The 16357-nt window shown below is 40.3% G+C and overlaps 1 protein-coding gene across 3 annotated transcripts in view; it reads left to right on the top strand.

The window, feature by feature from the left end:
- MOSPD1 (motile sperm domain containing 1) overlaps window positions 1-15833 on the top strand; it is a 37005-nt gene extending 21172 nt beyond the window's left edge. For all 3 annotated transcript variants that reach the window (XM_075187291.1, XM_075187293.1, XM_075187292.1), the window contains 5 exons: window positions 1679-1933; window positions 5172-5247; window positions 8944-9167; window positions 10439-10600; window positions 15415-15833. In XM_075187291.1, coding sequence (XP_075043392.1) covers window positions 1780-1933; window positions 5172-5247; window positions 8944-9167; window positions 10439-10600; window positions 15415-15446 — 648 coding nt within the window. In that variant the 5' untranslated portion in view covers window positions 1679-1779 and the 3' untranslated portion in view covers window positions 15447-15833. The remainder of the gene's footprint in view (window positions 1-1678; window positions 1934-5171; window positions 5248-8943; window positions 9168-10438; window positions 10601-15414) is intronic.
- Window positions 15834-16357: the final 524 nt, after the last annotated feature.

Here is a 16357-nt window from a genome sequence, read left to right as displayed (position 1 = left end):
AAAGTGTGACACAACCCCATCGATCACCTTTGGGATGAACTGGAACAGAGATTGCGAGCCAGGCCTTCTTGTCCAACTGGAACAGAGATTACAAGCCAGGCCTTCTTGTCCAACTGGAACAGAGATTACAAGCCAGGCCTTCTCGTCCAACTGGAACAGAGATTACAAGCCAGGCCTTCTCATCCAACTGGAACAGAGATTACAAGCCAGGCCTTCTCGTCCAACTGGAACAGAGATTACAAGCCAGGCCTTCTCGTCCAACTGGAACAGAGATTACAAGCCAGGCCTTCTCGTCCAACTGGAACAGAGATTACAAGCCAGGCCCTCTCCTCCAACTGGAACAGAGATTACAAGTCAGGCCTTCTCATCCAACATCAGAGCCTGACCTCATAATTGCTCTACAGAATGATTGGGCATAAATTCCCACAGACACACTCCAACATCTTGTGGAAAGTCTTCTAAGAAGAGTGGAAGCTGTTATTGCTGCAAAAGGGGAACTAACTCTATATTAAAGTATATGTATTTGAGCACAATGTCATTACAGTCCCTGTTTTTGTAATGGGTCAAGCATCAAAATATTTTGTCCACATAGTGTATATGACACATAAATAAAAAAAACTTGCCTTAGTCACATTTCTCACCAGAGTTGTTATGTGAAGAAGTTGACAAAAATGTACAATTAGTGATATATCATAATACACATGTGCAGAAATTAGAGGAGGGACAAGTGATTTCCAATCCGTGGCGAGCTGATAGGCGGAAGCAGATACAAAATTTCGATTAAGCTTGAGCTGATGCTTCGCAAAGTCAGGGGGATAAATGTGCGTTTTTTACATTGCATGTGCACATTGTAATGGACCCCATTGCATTAAACATATCTTAAAATTAAAGATTATATTTGAAAATTCGCATACTCCTGCCCCAAAACACAGAACGCGAACAGAAAGTAAAACAACGTATCCATGGACTCACAATTCTGTTATATATTATAACAACTGTAAATGGCTTTGTGTACATGCATGAACCATGTGTCCGAGTGTCAGTGGGTGATAGATACAAAGGAGTTAACATAATAAAATTTCCATTCTGGTGCACCACAGTTCCAAAATGGAAGAGAGGGCTGCAAGCAAAGGGTTAAACAGCTGAGAAAGGCTCCTCATATTAGATGCTGTTATACTAGTAATCCCATCATCCTTTCTGAGCCAGTGGCAGCCTGAGAATAATCATTATCATCATCATCACCATTTATTTATATAGCGCCACTGATTCCGCAGCGCTGTACAGAGAACTCACTCACATCAGTCCCTGCCCCATTGGAGCTTAGAGTCTAAATTCCCTAACATACACACAGACACAGAGAGACAGACTAGAGTCAATTTTGATAGCAGCCAATTAACCTACCAGTATGTTTTTGGAATGTGGGAGGAAACCGGAGCACCCGGAGGAAACCCACGCAAACACAGCGAGAACATACAAACTCCACACAGATAAGGCCATGGTCAGGAATTGAACTCATGACCCCAGTGCTGTGAGGCAGAAGTGCTAACCACTTAGCCACCGTGCTAAGTGAATCTGCGGTTCATCTTCAGTGATAACTAAGGAGTGTATATCTGCTGTTCGAGTATTGCTGTATGAACTGCTACGGACTGCGGTATTAATGTTGTTGTTCCTCCTGCAGAACTGACAGCATGCACTAGAGGTCTTCCCAGCACCAAGAAAAGAAGATTTGAAATTCCAGGAGACAAAAGGAGCTGAGGAGGAAATCCAGATTCTGTGCCAATGCAGCAACATAAACGGCAGCCAGAGTTAGTGGAAGGAAACCTTCCAGTGTTTGTCTTTCCAACTGAACTTATATTTTATGCTGATGATCAGTCAACACACAAGCAGGTTTTAACTTTGTACAATCCATATGAATTTGCCTTAAAGTTTAAAGGTAAGTTGAACAAGAGGTATGGCACACTGTATTGGAAACGTAATCACACTGCATCAAAGCCTAGGAAAGAGCTGAAGCAGCGCTACACTGTTCTTATTAGATATGGTTTGTTTATACAGCTTGGCTTCAACATATTAATGTACCCGGCATGAAGTAGAAGTGGGTAGAACAGTAATATCTTAAAGGGGAAGGCAATTATAGCATATAGCCACAGACAGCAGCAAAATATGGTTTAAGTATATGGAGTGTGCTAGGATGATGGTATTTCAGTGCTAATCTATAGGGGAAAAAAAAATACAACGTGCCTGAGTCATTAAGGAAAGTAAGGCAATAAAAGGAATAAATGTTCTATGGGAAAAACCACCTTATAATGCAAGGGTTGCAAATGAGTTTATTATTTTGCACATAAGTTAAATACTGTCTGTTTGTTTATGTAGCACACACATATTTGATAGCTTAAGTTTTACACTGAAATTTAAAGTTGATCTTGGACATGTTCTACCCCAAATATAAATCTGTCCCCACATTGTAACCTCCCCCCCCCCCCCCCAATGCAACATGGTTTTGCCCATGTGCAAGTCACTCCTTTTTTATACTTTTCTCTCCTTAATGACTCGGGCCCACAGATACTAATGGAGTGGACATCAATAGTCAAGTAAGGTTTTTTTTTTTAAACGGACTGAGTATAAGTTGTTGATTTTATTAATGTATTACTTAGTAATTCAGATAGTTGGGCTTTGTCACAGTCACAAAAGTTGTGACAGGTTAAAATAGGTACTCTAAATTATGGTAATACAGAGGTTGGTGATTTAGCTGATTTCACTATTTTTTAAGCTGTGATTGAGTACAGTCAGCACATATATTGTATTCATTATTCAAAGCTGACAGACCTCCAGGACATTAAGTCACAACCGGTTGTCAATCGGAACATTAGCATTAGAATACAAACAGCAGCATGGAGTATTTCAGCTCAGCCAAGTACTGTGTCTGTACAAAATAATGAGGTGAGGCTCCTGTTAAAATTGTGCGGGAAGATTGTGTTGTAAATCACACCACTTTATGAATCAAAGTTCATGCATACAATATGCTGTTTCATGTGTAACAAAAGCAGAAAAAATATTTTGGAAATATATTAGAGGGTTAATTTCACTAGGTTATGTTCACTTGCTTGGCAGAATGGCACTGTTAAATAAGCAAGTAAGTGCATTCTGCATTTGCAAAAACTCTGCTACTATGCATTTTATTTGCCCTGACAACTTGTGTCATGTGATGTTCTTCACAATGTCAGATAAAGACTCAATCAGATTATTGTTGGGGATCCTGGTCATTTGTCTGGTATTAACTACGACGTTACAGCTTGTGGAACACCTCAGAAAGCAACTAATTTTGTGCATTCTAATCTGCTCAAGTGCAACACTTAAGTTTCAGTTTGCCTGAAAGAAGCTGTGAGTCTTGAATACATATTCATGGGTATAAATTTATCAAGCTGCAGAATTGAAATAGTGGAGATGTTGCCTATAGCAACCAATCAGATTATGGTTATCATTTATTTAGAGCTTTCTAGAAAATGATAACTAGAATCTGATTGGTTGCTATAGGCAACATCTCCACTTTTTCAAACCCGCAGCTTGATAAACTTACCCTATGGTGTTCAAACATACCTTTTATTGAAATGCCAGGTGACCCACACCTCCGCTGGCTCTGTGACACTCTTGCACGGGAAGGGAATACCTCAATATCTGCCCAGTCAATTCCCTTTATATTAATATTAATCTACACATTTTCTTTATAGTTTTGCAAATGTGCCCACCTCCAGTTACAGTGCATATGCAAAGTTTGTTATACCGACTGGCCCCTAAAAAAGCAATACATTTTTTTCCCTTTAATATCAAGTTCAGTACCTTTTAAGCAGGCATCTGATCAGTCATTTTTCTTGGCTATCCTCCTCAAACCATTATTTATTTTTCAAAAGCTCTCCGGTTACCAAACAAAAATGACTGCAACACTGACACAGGTTCACAACTCTCAGCATGTAATGTTATGGCGGAGGGAGGAGAAGCAAGATTTCACAGTGAAGCAGAGCTCAGAGTGGCATTCCAAAGCCTCTCTGTTCACTACATTATACACCATGGGCTAGATTTACTAAGCTGCGGGTTTGAAAAAGTGGGGATGTTGCCTATAGCAACCAATCAGATTACAGCTGTCTTATTGTAGAAAGTACTAAATAAATGAAAGCTAGAATCTGATTGGTTGCTATAGGCAACATCCCCACTTTTTCAAACCCGCAGCTTAGTAAATCTAGCCCCATGTGTCTGTGGTTACCATGGTAGTCCAGAATCATAAATCATTAATAGCAGCCTGAAGAAAAAAAACAAACAAGGAAAATGGTAAACACCAACATGCCTCTTATAGCATGCCACAGTGATTTATGTAAATAAAGCTCATCTGATTTTTTTCATGTAATTGCTGATTTAATATTTGTGAAATCTGTCAGATACCATCTTCTGCAATTGAAATTATACCTCATTGTTTCCATTACTGAGGGCAGGAGTATACAAATGAAAGTGAATTTGGAAAATCTGGGTTTCTGTGGAGGAATATTTGTGAGCATCTGTTTATTAATGACCCCCAGATTATTCTATAACTAGTAGTGGGATTGTTGTAGAGATTTCCCAACATACACAATTTTTAGTGTGTCTTGTGTCATCCAGTCTCTATGAAAAGCTCCCAGTAATGGACAATTCCTACACTGGAATTCCTCTCTAGCTATCACAAGACCATGGCCAGCCACAAGAAGATATGTATGAGAAAGGCTGTCTCACCCATGGGAAACGTACTGTCAGATCACTGTGACCTCTTTAACACTAATTGAGTTTGCAAGCTGTTCATTGCAGGGCTTTAATAATCAGTCTGTTTATGGCGGTTATCGAAACCTCTTTCTTATATGAAAGTACGTTCCGGGTAATTTACAGAATTATGCAACCACCAGATGCTTCATTTGTGTATTTCAAATTCATTTGAAAGTTAAAAAAAAGAACCTGTCCACCATTTATAAATAAATGGTGATGATGATGATTATGATCTGGAACAAGTGACATCTCATATGCAACTGTGTGTATCTCCTGCTTAAAAGGTAATGTATCTTGATTAATTGACAGGACATGTGCACTGACACCGAATATTGTTAATAAAACATAGAAATCCATTAAAGCACTAATGCACTTTGCTTTTTCTCCAGTTCTCTGTACGTCTCCCAACAAATACGCTGTTGTTGATGCTGCTGGTGCAGTGAAACCTCAGTGCTGTGTTGATATGTAAGTATTGTAAAGCTTATCTTTAGCTATAGGCAATTGTAACTTCACATAATATGTTGTTGTTTCATTGATTCATTTATACACAGCTATTAGTCATGCAACCAGTAAAGATGAACATACAGGTATGGAATGTCTTGTCCAGAAATCCTGTAATTCAGAAACCTGAACAAAAACTAGAAAAAAGATTAAGTAAATAATTGTTGCTTTTCAGTAGTATTTTTCGTACACACATAATCAGCAGGTGTTTCCCTTACAGTCTCTGTAAGGAGAACTGGTAAACATCTGCATATGCAGAAAAACAACAACTTTTTAAGCATTAAAATGTACAGCTCTTAAGCGGTACTTACTAATCATTAACAGACATGGGATGTCTGGACAGACTAATGTGCATACAAACTGAGATCAACTCCTTTCAAAGAAATATTGTTTTGGTCCCCTCAATTCCCCATAGTATCATACTTACCAGCTTTCTGTCATTGCCTTCCGGGAGATGCCGTGGGGAAGGTGGGCGTGCAAGGGGCGGGGCTCCAAAATTGCGTCATTCCCGGACAATCGCTGTATTTTGGCCCTAATTCTGCAGATGCGGGATTTTGCCATACTCTCCCGGGAGTCCGGGAGACTCACCCAAAATGCGGGAGTCTCCCGGACATTCCGGGAGAGTTGGCAAGTATGCATAGTATTCTAGGGAAGCATTTCCCGATGTTACACCACAATTTCCTAGATTGTACATTTTTGTCTCTATCACTGACACCCTGTTAGGTACAGTACACACAGAAAAAAAAGCCATCACACATTATTGTACTATTGTGCGTAGGGTGTGGTGTGTTGATTGGGAAGAACTGACTTCCTTTCAAACTGACAAACAACATTTAAATCTGATTTCACAGTCAGTTTGTAACATACTTTATATGTCAGTGCAATGAATTGTGTGTTTTCTGTTTGTGGTACTGTCACTGAGATGAGGTGAAAAGATTTTCAGCGTTGTTGAAAAAGTGTAACATATCAATAAAACCAATACAAAATACTGTTGTAAGTGTTCTGTATGTGTCTGTGTGCTGTCTCTGAGATGGGGTGAGTGTTCTGTGTGTCTGCTTTCTGTCTCTGAGATGAGGTGGGTGTTCTGTGTGTGCTGTCACTGAGATGGGATGAGTGTTCTGTGTGTGCTGTGTGCTATCACCGAGATGGGGTGAGTGTTCTGTGTGTGCTATCACTGAGATGGGGTGAGTGTTCTGTGTGCTACCACTGAGATGGGGTGAGTGTTCTGTGTGTGCTATTACTGAGATGGGGTGAGTGTTCTGTGTGTGCTATCACTGAGATGGGGTGAGTGTTCTGTGTGTGTTATCACTGAGATGGGGTGAGTGTTCTGCGTGTGCTGTCACTGAGATGGGGTGAGTGTTCTGTGTGTGCTATCACTGAGATGGGATGAGTGTTCTGTGTATGCTGTGTGCTATCACTGAGATGGGGTGAGTGTTCTGTGTATGCTGTGTGCTATCACTGAGATGGGGTGAGTGTTCTGTGTGTGCTATCACTGAGATGGGGTGAGTGTTCTGTGTGTGCTATCACTGAGATGCGGTGAGTGTTCTGGGTGTGCTGTGTGCTATCACTGAGATGCGGTGAGTGTTCTGTGTGTGCTGTGTGCTATCACTGAGATGGGGTGAGTGTTCTGTGTGTGCTATCACTGAGATGGGGTGAGTGTTCTGTGTGTGCTGTGTGCTATCACTGAGATGGGGTGAGTGTTCTGTGTGTGCTATCACTGAGATGGGGTGAGTGTTCTGTGTATGCTGTCACTGAGATGGGGTGAGTGTTCTGTGTGTGCTGTGTGCTATCACTGAGATAGGGTGAGTGTTCTGTGTGTGCTATCACTGAGATGGGGTGAGTGTTCTGTGTGTGCTGTGTGCTATCACTGAGATGGGGTGAGTGTTCTGTGTGTGCTATCACTGAGATGGGGTGAGTGTTCTGTGTATGCTGTCACTGAGATGGGGTGAGTGTTCTGTGTGTGCTGTGTGCTATCACTGAGATGGGGTGAGTGTTCTGTGTGTGCTATCACTGAGATGGGGTGAGTGTTCTGTGTGTGCTGTGTGCTATCACTGAGATGGGGTGAGTGTTCTGTGTGTGCTATCACTGAGATGGGGTGAGTGTTCTGTGTGTGCTATCACTGAGATGGGGTGAGTGTTCTGTGTGTGCTATCACTGAGATGGGGTGAGTGTTCTGTGTATGCTGTCACTGAGATGGGGTGAGTGTTCTGTGTGTGCTGTGTGCTATCACTGAGATAGGGTGAGTGTTCTGTGTGTGCTGTGTGCTATCACTGAGATGGGGTGAGTGTTCTGTGTGTGCTATCACTGAGATGGGGTGAGTGTTCTGTGTGTGCTGTGTGCTATCACTGAGATGGGGTGAGTGTTCTGTGTGTGCTATCACTGAGATGGGGTGAGTGTTCTGTGTGTGCTGTGTGCAATCTCTGAGATGGGGTGAGTGTTCTGTGTGTGCTGTCACTGAGATGGGGTGAGTGTTCTGTGTGTGCTATCACTGAGATGGGGTGAGTGTTCTGTGTGTGCTGTGTGCAATCTCTGAGATGGGGTGAGTGTTCTGTGTGTGCTATCACTGAGATGGGGTGAGTGTTCTGTGTGTGCTGTGTGCAATCTCTGAGATGGGGTGAGTGTTCTGTGTGTGCTATCACTGAGATGGGGTGAGTGTTCTGTGTGTGCTGTGTGCAATCTCTGAGATGGGGTGAGTGTTCTGTGTGTGCTATCACTGAGATGGGGTGAGTGTTCTGTGTGTGCTATCACTGAGATGGGGTGAGTGTTCTGTGTGTGCTATCACTGAGATGGGGTGAGTGTTCTTTGCGTACGATGGTACTCATTTTTATATATTGGATTTATCACAATCGCTTCATTTCGTTCATTGGTGTGGAATCTTATTGGCAGTTTTGGTCTTTATGCCTTCACTGTACATTAAATGAAAAATGTTTTCTTCTGCAATAATAAGCTCATAAATATTAATTGAATCGTAATAGTTGGAAAAAAAAATGTGGTTTTGCTTCCCATTAAACATAGCACTGGAGCTGTAAAATGATTCTACATGCAGTTTTGCTTGTACAAGTTTACAGACATAGCTTGATTCTCTCTCATCAGTCTTGTTTTTTTGTCTGAAGCAAAATTAAATTAAGTGCCCAGAGAATAGTTTTATCATGGAGGCATAATTATATTTTCTTTGCTACTGAGCAACATGGGAAAGGTTTTGTTTACTGGTGTTTCTGGTCCTTTATAGAGAACATGTCTGTTCTGATAAAATTAGCTTTTTACATGTAAGTTTAAAAAAATTAACTTTTATATTCTCCCTCTGCTCAGATGCAAAAGTCAGCATAATGCATTATATTAACACCTGGAAGGCTCCTTCCATTCAGTGTCTGCTTCACGTGTGCTTGTGAGACATGGTAGCTGCGTCATATGAAGAAGGCCACCAAGGGATAAGACTAGAGCAGTAATAGCCCATCTCTTAAGCTGAGTCAGGCCATTTATATACAGTGCACATTGTTTTTCTATGTTCTCTCCCAATAGGAAAGCTTAGTGCTGTTGCACAACACAGTGGACAATTCAGAAATTATCTTTTTTAATATTGTATTAGCTTGTGTTTTAATTTTGGTAGTTATACTTTAAGTTATAGAAATTAATTGGTTTTATTTCTTCTTCTGTTCTTCAGCGTTATCCGGCACAAAGATGTCCGAGCCAGTCACTTTGGTGTCATTGACAAATTCCGCCTTCAAGTGTCCGAACAAAGTCAGAGAAAAGCGCTGGGACGCAAAGAGGTAATAGCGACACTACTTCCGTCTGCTAAGGAGCAACAGCACAAAGAGGAGGAAGAGAAAAGAATCAAGGAACATCTAGCAGAAAGTGTCTTCTTTGAGCAGGCACCATGCCAGCCAGGTCAGTGAAAATATTATACATCACGTTTAGGACATCCATTTTCTCCTTATGACTGCTGGAGAAAGTATTGTTTTTTTGATTGAAAAAGTAGCTTTATTTGTATAAAGTACAAAAAACAGACGAAACATTACATTCAAGTGTGCGCAGTACACCGTAAAACATAATCACTCATACATTTTAGTACAATACAAGGCATAAAGTACAAGATATAACATCCTACACTATACATCGAGTACTGCACTAACCATACAAACTTAAGCAAAATGACATTTAAAAAAAACAGTGGATGTGAGGGAATGGTATGTGAGAGGGGTAGGGTGGGGAAATCACAAGCCGGAAGCTTTATTGAGGACAGACACAAAAAGGGAAGGGTGCATAAATTAAGACAAGACATTCAACAAAACTTCAAACACTGATATGGGTATGGTTGCAGGGGGTAAGGGAGGGAAGGCACAAACCGACATTTTAATGATCAAAAATACACATAAGGGGAGAAGGAGAAGAGGGAGATAAACAATCAATCATCTTCCTCTTCCTCAGGACTGTCAAGGGTGTTGTAGTCTCTTAGCAGGCTGTGGATCAGCCTGGGACAGTCCTGGATGGTCATCTTCTCCCGCTTAAAAATGAGGCTATTCCTGGCAAGCCAAATAGCATCCCTAAAATAGTCCATAAGGCTCCAGACCTCCTGGATTGCCCCAATGGTGTGGTCCCAGGAAATAATCCATAAAATATGATTATTATTATAAATAAATAAGATTATTTGACAGTATAGTTTTATTAGAAAGGAGTAGCAAATAAATGCACAATTAAGGAGTCAGACAGGCATATGTAAAAGCCACATAAGGTGCAGGGGAAGAGGTGCATCATCTGACATTAATAGGAATTTACAGCAAAATGTAGGCGCTAGCCATCTAATCTTAGGCGCAATAGCTATGTGGCTTTTGGTCAAATCTTAATTACAGTATTTTGAAGTGCAGATTATCTTCATTTATTCTAATCCAAGTAAACCTAAGGAATGTTGATACAGTTTTAGTAATAACTATCTTATGTTGGGCCTAAATGCCAAATGGATCAGTTTCCAATTTGGCCACACTGTGATCATTGGACAAATCTTGACATTCGTCACTTAGGATGAGCAGACTGATCACATCACACATGTTCATCTTAGTCCAGCTTCGCTTATTATAGGCTGTGTGACTAATTAGAGTTCTAAGCCATTATACAGAACGGTTAGCTATGGAATGATTGCAGCTTTACATTCATTCTTCCAGATCTTAGAAGTTCTTCCTCAGGACCCAGTCTGCTGATGGTCTTCCTTGCCATGGTTTGCATTGCTGCACTGATGATGCCCACTTTGGGTGAAATGGAATCTGTGGTGCCTCTCTACCTCCATTTAAGTGTGAATCAGAAATTAGTGGCTGCCTATGTTTTAGGTAAGAATATTGTCCTTGTTACAATATACACTTGTGACATGTGTTTTTTCCAAATGCGAGAATGCCATGTGCATTAAAATAGGGAGAGTGAAATCAGATTGAAATCAGAAAATGTGTTGTATTATGCAAAGCAAATCAGAATGTATAATTACTTTATCTGTGCTGGCTGTAACAATACCCTCTTGCTGAAAGGCCAATATCATTCTCTTCACACTCCCAGAAAGCTGGGAGTGTGTATTAGCTGATAATTACAGAGCCACTTATTGAAATGTACACAGTAGGAAACTCTGCTAATATGTGATGTTGCATCCAAGCAGGTCCATATTGACCCTTTATGAGGATTATGATGTCATGGCAAAAACACCACTCTAAATTACCCTCATTCACAAATAATAAAAATTGAATTCCCCACTTGTTACAATGAGTATACCTGATATCAATGAATAAAAGAAAAATCAATGTATGCTTAGTGGGTTAACATCAATCACCAGCTAAAGTCTTGAGTCGAGGCAGTGGGGTTCAAACAGGATCCTCTGTTGTGAGGATCCACAGCATGACACAGCAACACATATGAACAGCAGACCTGAGAGAGCTATGCCCAAAGTTCAGGCTCCTCCAGTAAAGATATGTGAGACACAAACACCAGCCAACACTAGACTGAATTTGAGCCCTTAACTAGGCCCAATCTGCTCCCCTTATGATGAATGTGTGGGACTTCATCCTTAACCCTTTTCGCAGATTCTGCAGTTTCTAATCCTGTCACAGCATGAATCACCAGGTTCCCAGAAAGTACTAATCAGTTATAGATTCAAAAGGTTATCCAGTAATAAGCAAAAAATACAAACATCATTTATTAACAGCCCTTAATAAATGGCTTCCATACATTTTATTGTATATATACAGCAATACCAATTATGGTACTCTCAATTAAAGTTGCACTACCACCTAGTAAAATGCGGTAATGCAGCCCCCCTCCTATATCTAGCTGGGGGGGGGGGGGGGGGGGGGTTTACAGCCATTTTTCTCAGGACTTCTCTGCTTCTTATCAGTCTCTTATGACAACTAGGAGGGGGAGGGATTATGTGCAACTAATCTCCTGAAGGTGTATGCACATAGCTAGTCCCAGTTAGTCACTGTTTCTCAACCCAGAAAATACATAGTCCCAGAGCTTTAACTTATAATTGTAGCGCCTGGGGCGAGAAAGAAAATTGCTGTCCCACTAGCCCTCAATTTTAACCAAATGAACCTGAAATATACATAAATTGCGCCCCCTTTCAGTGTTGCGCCCTGGGCGGCCGCCCCTATCACACAGTCCTAGTTACGGCCCTGCCTAGAGCACATGGCTTGACTGGATAGATTTACAAAGTAATAAGCCTGATATGGATGCCCTTGAGCAAGCCAGAAGGCGAAATCCAGATTGGGTTTATTCAGAGTAACACTAGTCTGATATGCAAAGGTTTGGGCACACCTTGTCAAATTGTATGTTTAACTACATCTCTAAGTGAAAGGATGTTAGAACAACCTCTGGAGGAAACAAGCTTTAACATGACATTGCTGCTTATTTTAATGCACAACCTATTTCTTTGTTGGATTTAACAGATCAGAAAAAAATAAAATAATCATATAACCATTCTCTCCAATACATTGTAATGTGATATATTCTTACAGCAAGAGGTGCACCTCTGAAATCTAAATTGTCATTTTTTTATATGGTTTGCTTGGTGCAATATATTGTCTAATTTGAATGTGTGTACTTTATCCTCTACTTTTATGGACCTAGCATTGGGTCCAACATGAGTACAGTGCTCATTTAGCTTGGTACCGCTGTAATCAGTGAACTGGTTCTGATTAGATATTATCTTCCCCGATTGTGTTTGTATGTATGGTATGATGTTTTATCGTACATGTATTACTTAAAGTGACCCACTTCACTCTTAAATATATAAAGTATTTCTGTATCTACAATATGAATGGAAAGAAAGGAGATTTTCGCTCAGTGTAGTTTGCTGGCGGTCAGATGGCGGTGGTATGTTCTGGTGAGCTGCAATCTACGTCCTGCATTGAGTGTGTATTACATATGACATAGTTCTGACAGTTAGACAGGGAGTTTAGGAACCACAGTAGTGGGTAGGTTTGCTAGTTCTGCAAGTTGCCCTTAAAAAATATTCCTGGGTTTACATCTACTTTACCCTTTCTTTACATTTCACATATCCAGCAATGCTTTCTCCATTTATAATGCAAGAAGGTCTACAATGAACAAGCAGACCATAAATTAAGTAACTAAACTACATTCAAATGTCTAATGGAAACACCATTCATTACAGAGGTTCCGCACAGAGCCTCTACAGTGCAGATTTCAAAATGAAAGGAAATGACTAATTAATATACCTGTGTTCTTGAGAGAAGATTTTGACAACACATATTGTTGGTGGTGGTTGGATATTGATAAGAGCCACAGCTATCTGAATATATTGATTTTGGTTAAGTTAACATTACACTTGTAAACTCTCTCCATTCATTATGCTTTTATATTAGACACATCATAGAAATGTATATATCTTGTTTTATATCTATTTGCTGTGGTGTACCTTTTATATAGACATTGTTATTTTTATACCATAAACAAATTTAATTAGCTCTTACAGTTACTGTTTTGTGTTGCCTTGAGTATTTAAAAACATTGAATCTCATGTGAGACGTATAGAAGAACTATTATATGGTAGAACTTGGCCTGTTCTATACTCCCAACGCCTCCCAGTTATACTTGACCAGTCATTCTATTACAAGTCACATCATGTAAGTCCACCCTAGCAGGGGCGCACAGAGGATTTTTAAGGGGGGGTTTCCCCTCCACACAAAAAGCTCACTTTCGGCAGCACTCTACTATACAGCAGCCGCGGCTGCTGTAAAGTACACTGACGCTATGTAGGGCACTTGTTTAGCAGAGGGGAGGGGTTCCTGGAGACCCAGAAACCCCCCCTGCGTGCGTCCCTGCCTAGCACTGTAGGTTCATATATAAAGAATTGTATAAATTGTACACATTTATATTGTGCCACATATAAACCGGTGCACTTCCCGATTAAGAAAATTTATGGTCAGTTTCCACATCCACACTTTACACATCTGTGTGTAATCATGGCCAATTTCAAGGTGAAACTGAAGGACACATGTCTTGCACAAGTGAAAACATCACCACAAAGCATGGCTAACAACCCCATTGTGTCTGTACTGTGTCAGTTTCAACTGGTATTTATTTCTCTTGTTTGACTAGCATTTATATTCCATAAAACCTGAAGGACACCAGAACGTTTGTGGTATTCACCATTATTTGAAACGACAAATATTTCACACATTTAATACATAGTTTTAATATAAGCAATTGTGCATTGTGGTGTGTCTGTACCTAGATGGCACTAGAAGGGTATGCTGGGACTTGTAGTTTCACAACTCCAGGAGTGTCAGAGGTTAGCCAACACTGCAATGGATAAACATCCAAATCAATCTGCATTGTGTTCTACCCATATGTGCATGTTAAATTCCTTTTTGATTTGTCAAATATCTCATCCTGGAAGGCACATTCTTGTTTTTGTGGATTGGGCACATGGTTTGGTACATCATCACGTCTGTTCTTCAGGAGTGTGGAACTGCTATAATTATCTCCACGACTCTCCCCACATCTTTCTTATTAAATTGTGTTAAAATGCCTTTCCGTTGTATGCTCCTCTCTCTCTCATTTGGAAAGAACACCACTGGAATTAGGATGGACTGAAGGAGAGGAACAAATTGACTAATAGAATAGTGTTAAGCTACCCTTAATACCTGCAGAAAACTAAGTATACTATTTAAGATTTGATATTTAATGCATACATTGTTTTTATAACGAAAACAGAACCCCAGCAAACCATTTGTACAGCCAATCCTTCTGATATAATCAGTAGTATTTTATTGCCACAAAAATTTAAAAGATATTAATTAGTGTTTCATAGTAAACTGCAGCACCTTCTTGTAACCTGCTGGTGGTCACCAAAACAGTGATACATGAAGGCTATACATTTATTATTATTATTATTATTATTATTATTATTATTATTATTAATACAGCGCTGTACAGGGAATATTTAATCACTCACACCTGTCCATGTCCCATTGGAGCTTCCAGTCAATATTCTCTACCACCCAAGCACACAGAGTAAGGGCTATATTTACTAAACTGTGGGTTTGAAAAAGTGGAGATGTTGCCTATAGCAACCAATCAGATTCTAGCTGTCATTTTGTAGAATGCACTAAATAAATAAAAGCTAGAATCTGATTGGTTGCTATAGGCAACATCTCCATTTTTTTCAAACCCGCAGTTTAGTAAATATACCCATAAGCCTTTTTTGTCATTAGCCAGTTAACTTACCAGTATGTTTTTTGATTGTGGGAGGAAATCAGAGCACCCTCAGGAAACCCACGCAAACACGAGGAGAACATACAAACACCACAGATTAGCAGTGAGATGTTATCAGACGTTGGTAACGTCACCCGTTTTGCCACAAATACCGCCTGATATCCTTCACATACTTGCCCAATAACAGCAGGATCTGACCATTGGCAATTACTGCTATGTATGTGTAATGTATCAAACACCTATTACCTACAGATTGTGAGCAGGGCCCTGCCTGTTTTTAATACCCATTCTTGTTTATTGCTGTCTTTTTTTCCCCAATTATAAAGTGCTGCTGAGTACGCTGTAAATATATAAATAAATGTTAATAATAACCGTTACCTAGATGATAATAACAGCTAGATTGTCCCTGTTTCATGTCTTGCAGGTCTTATAACAATGGTTGTACTGCGAACATGAAGGTGTCTGCAGCCACAGGACGGCACCTGCAGATCACTGGGACTACCTGTGTCTGCTCACCTCATCATGTGGACCGCATTCAGCTGCTAGGCTGGCATTATCCGCCCTTTACACAGACATAACAATGGTTTTAAGGCAGAAATATAATATATTTTAACTGTATTACTGTAATTGAATGGCTGAAAGCATATTACCAGCGACTTTGTTACAGACAAGCGAGAATCTTTGTTTAATGACATCTGTGAAAGAAAAATGAAAAAAATAATGCATTTTATATGTATGCCTATACGATACTTTTATTGTAAAATGGACAGTCATTTTCTACATTTTGTTTGTGTTTCATTTTTCAATAATAATAAAAAAGAATGGAAATAACATGTAAAATTATCATATGACCTCTATTAATCTTTGTGTTTAGCCCAGGCCGTCTGTATGGGCAGCGCCGGTGCTAGGGTTCACGGCGCCCTAGGCAAAATAACGCCGCCGCCGCTGCTCTCTCCCCGCCCGCCCCCCGCTCACCAGATAAAAGAATAATTAATTAAAATTAATTTAAATGTTACTTACCTTTTCTTCCTCTAGCTGCTCCTCGCGATGCATGCTGAGAGGGGAGGGGAGAACTCAGAGGCGCCACCGGACAGACTATCACATGATCACTGACGTCAGTGTGACTAGTGTGAGATGGAAAAACAGCAGCGGCACCCCGCCGCCTCTGCCCTTCTCTCCTGAACCGCTGACTAGATTAAAAAATCTAGTCAGCGGCGCCCTGCAGGTCCCGGCGCCCTAGGCAACTGCCTAAGGTTGCCTAATGGGAGCGCCGGGCCTGTGTATGGGATTTTGTGCACAAGTTTTGGTAATACAAATGTTGGAATGAATAGAATACAATATACAATGTTTCTGCAGGTTGGAAATAA

This window comes from Mixophyes fleayi, chromosome 9 (genome assembly GCF_038048845.1).
Source record: "Mixophyes fleayi isolate aMixFle1 chromosome 9, aMixFle1.hap1, whole genome shotgun sequence".
NCBI lineage: Eukaryota > Metazoa > Chordata > Amphibia > Anura > Limnodynastidae > Mixophyes > Mixophyes fleayi.
This window is presented reverse-complemented; position numbering and strand designations above follow the sequence as displayed.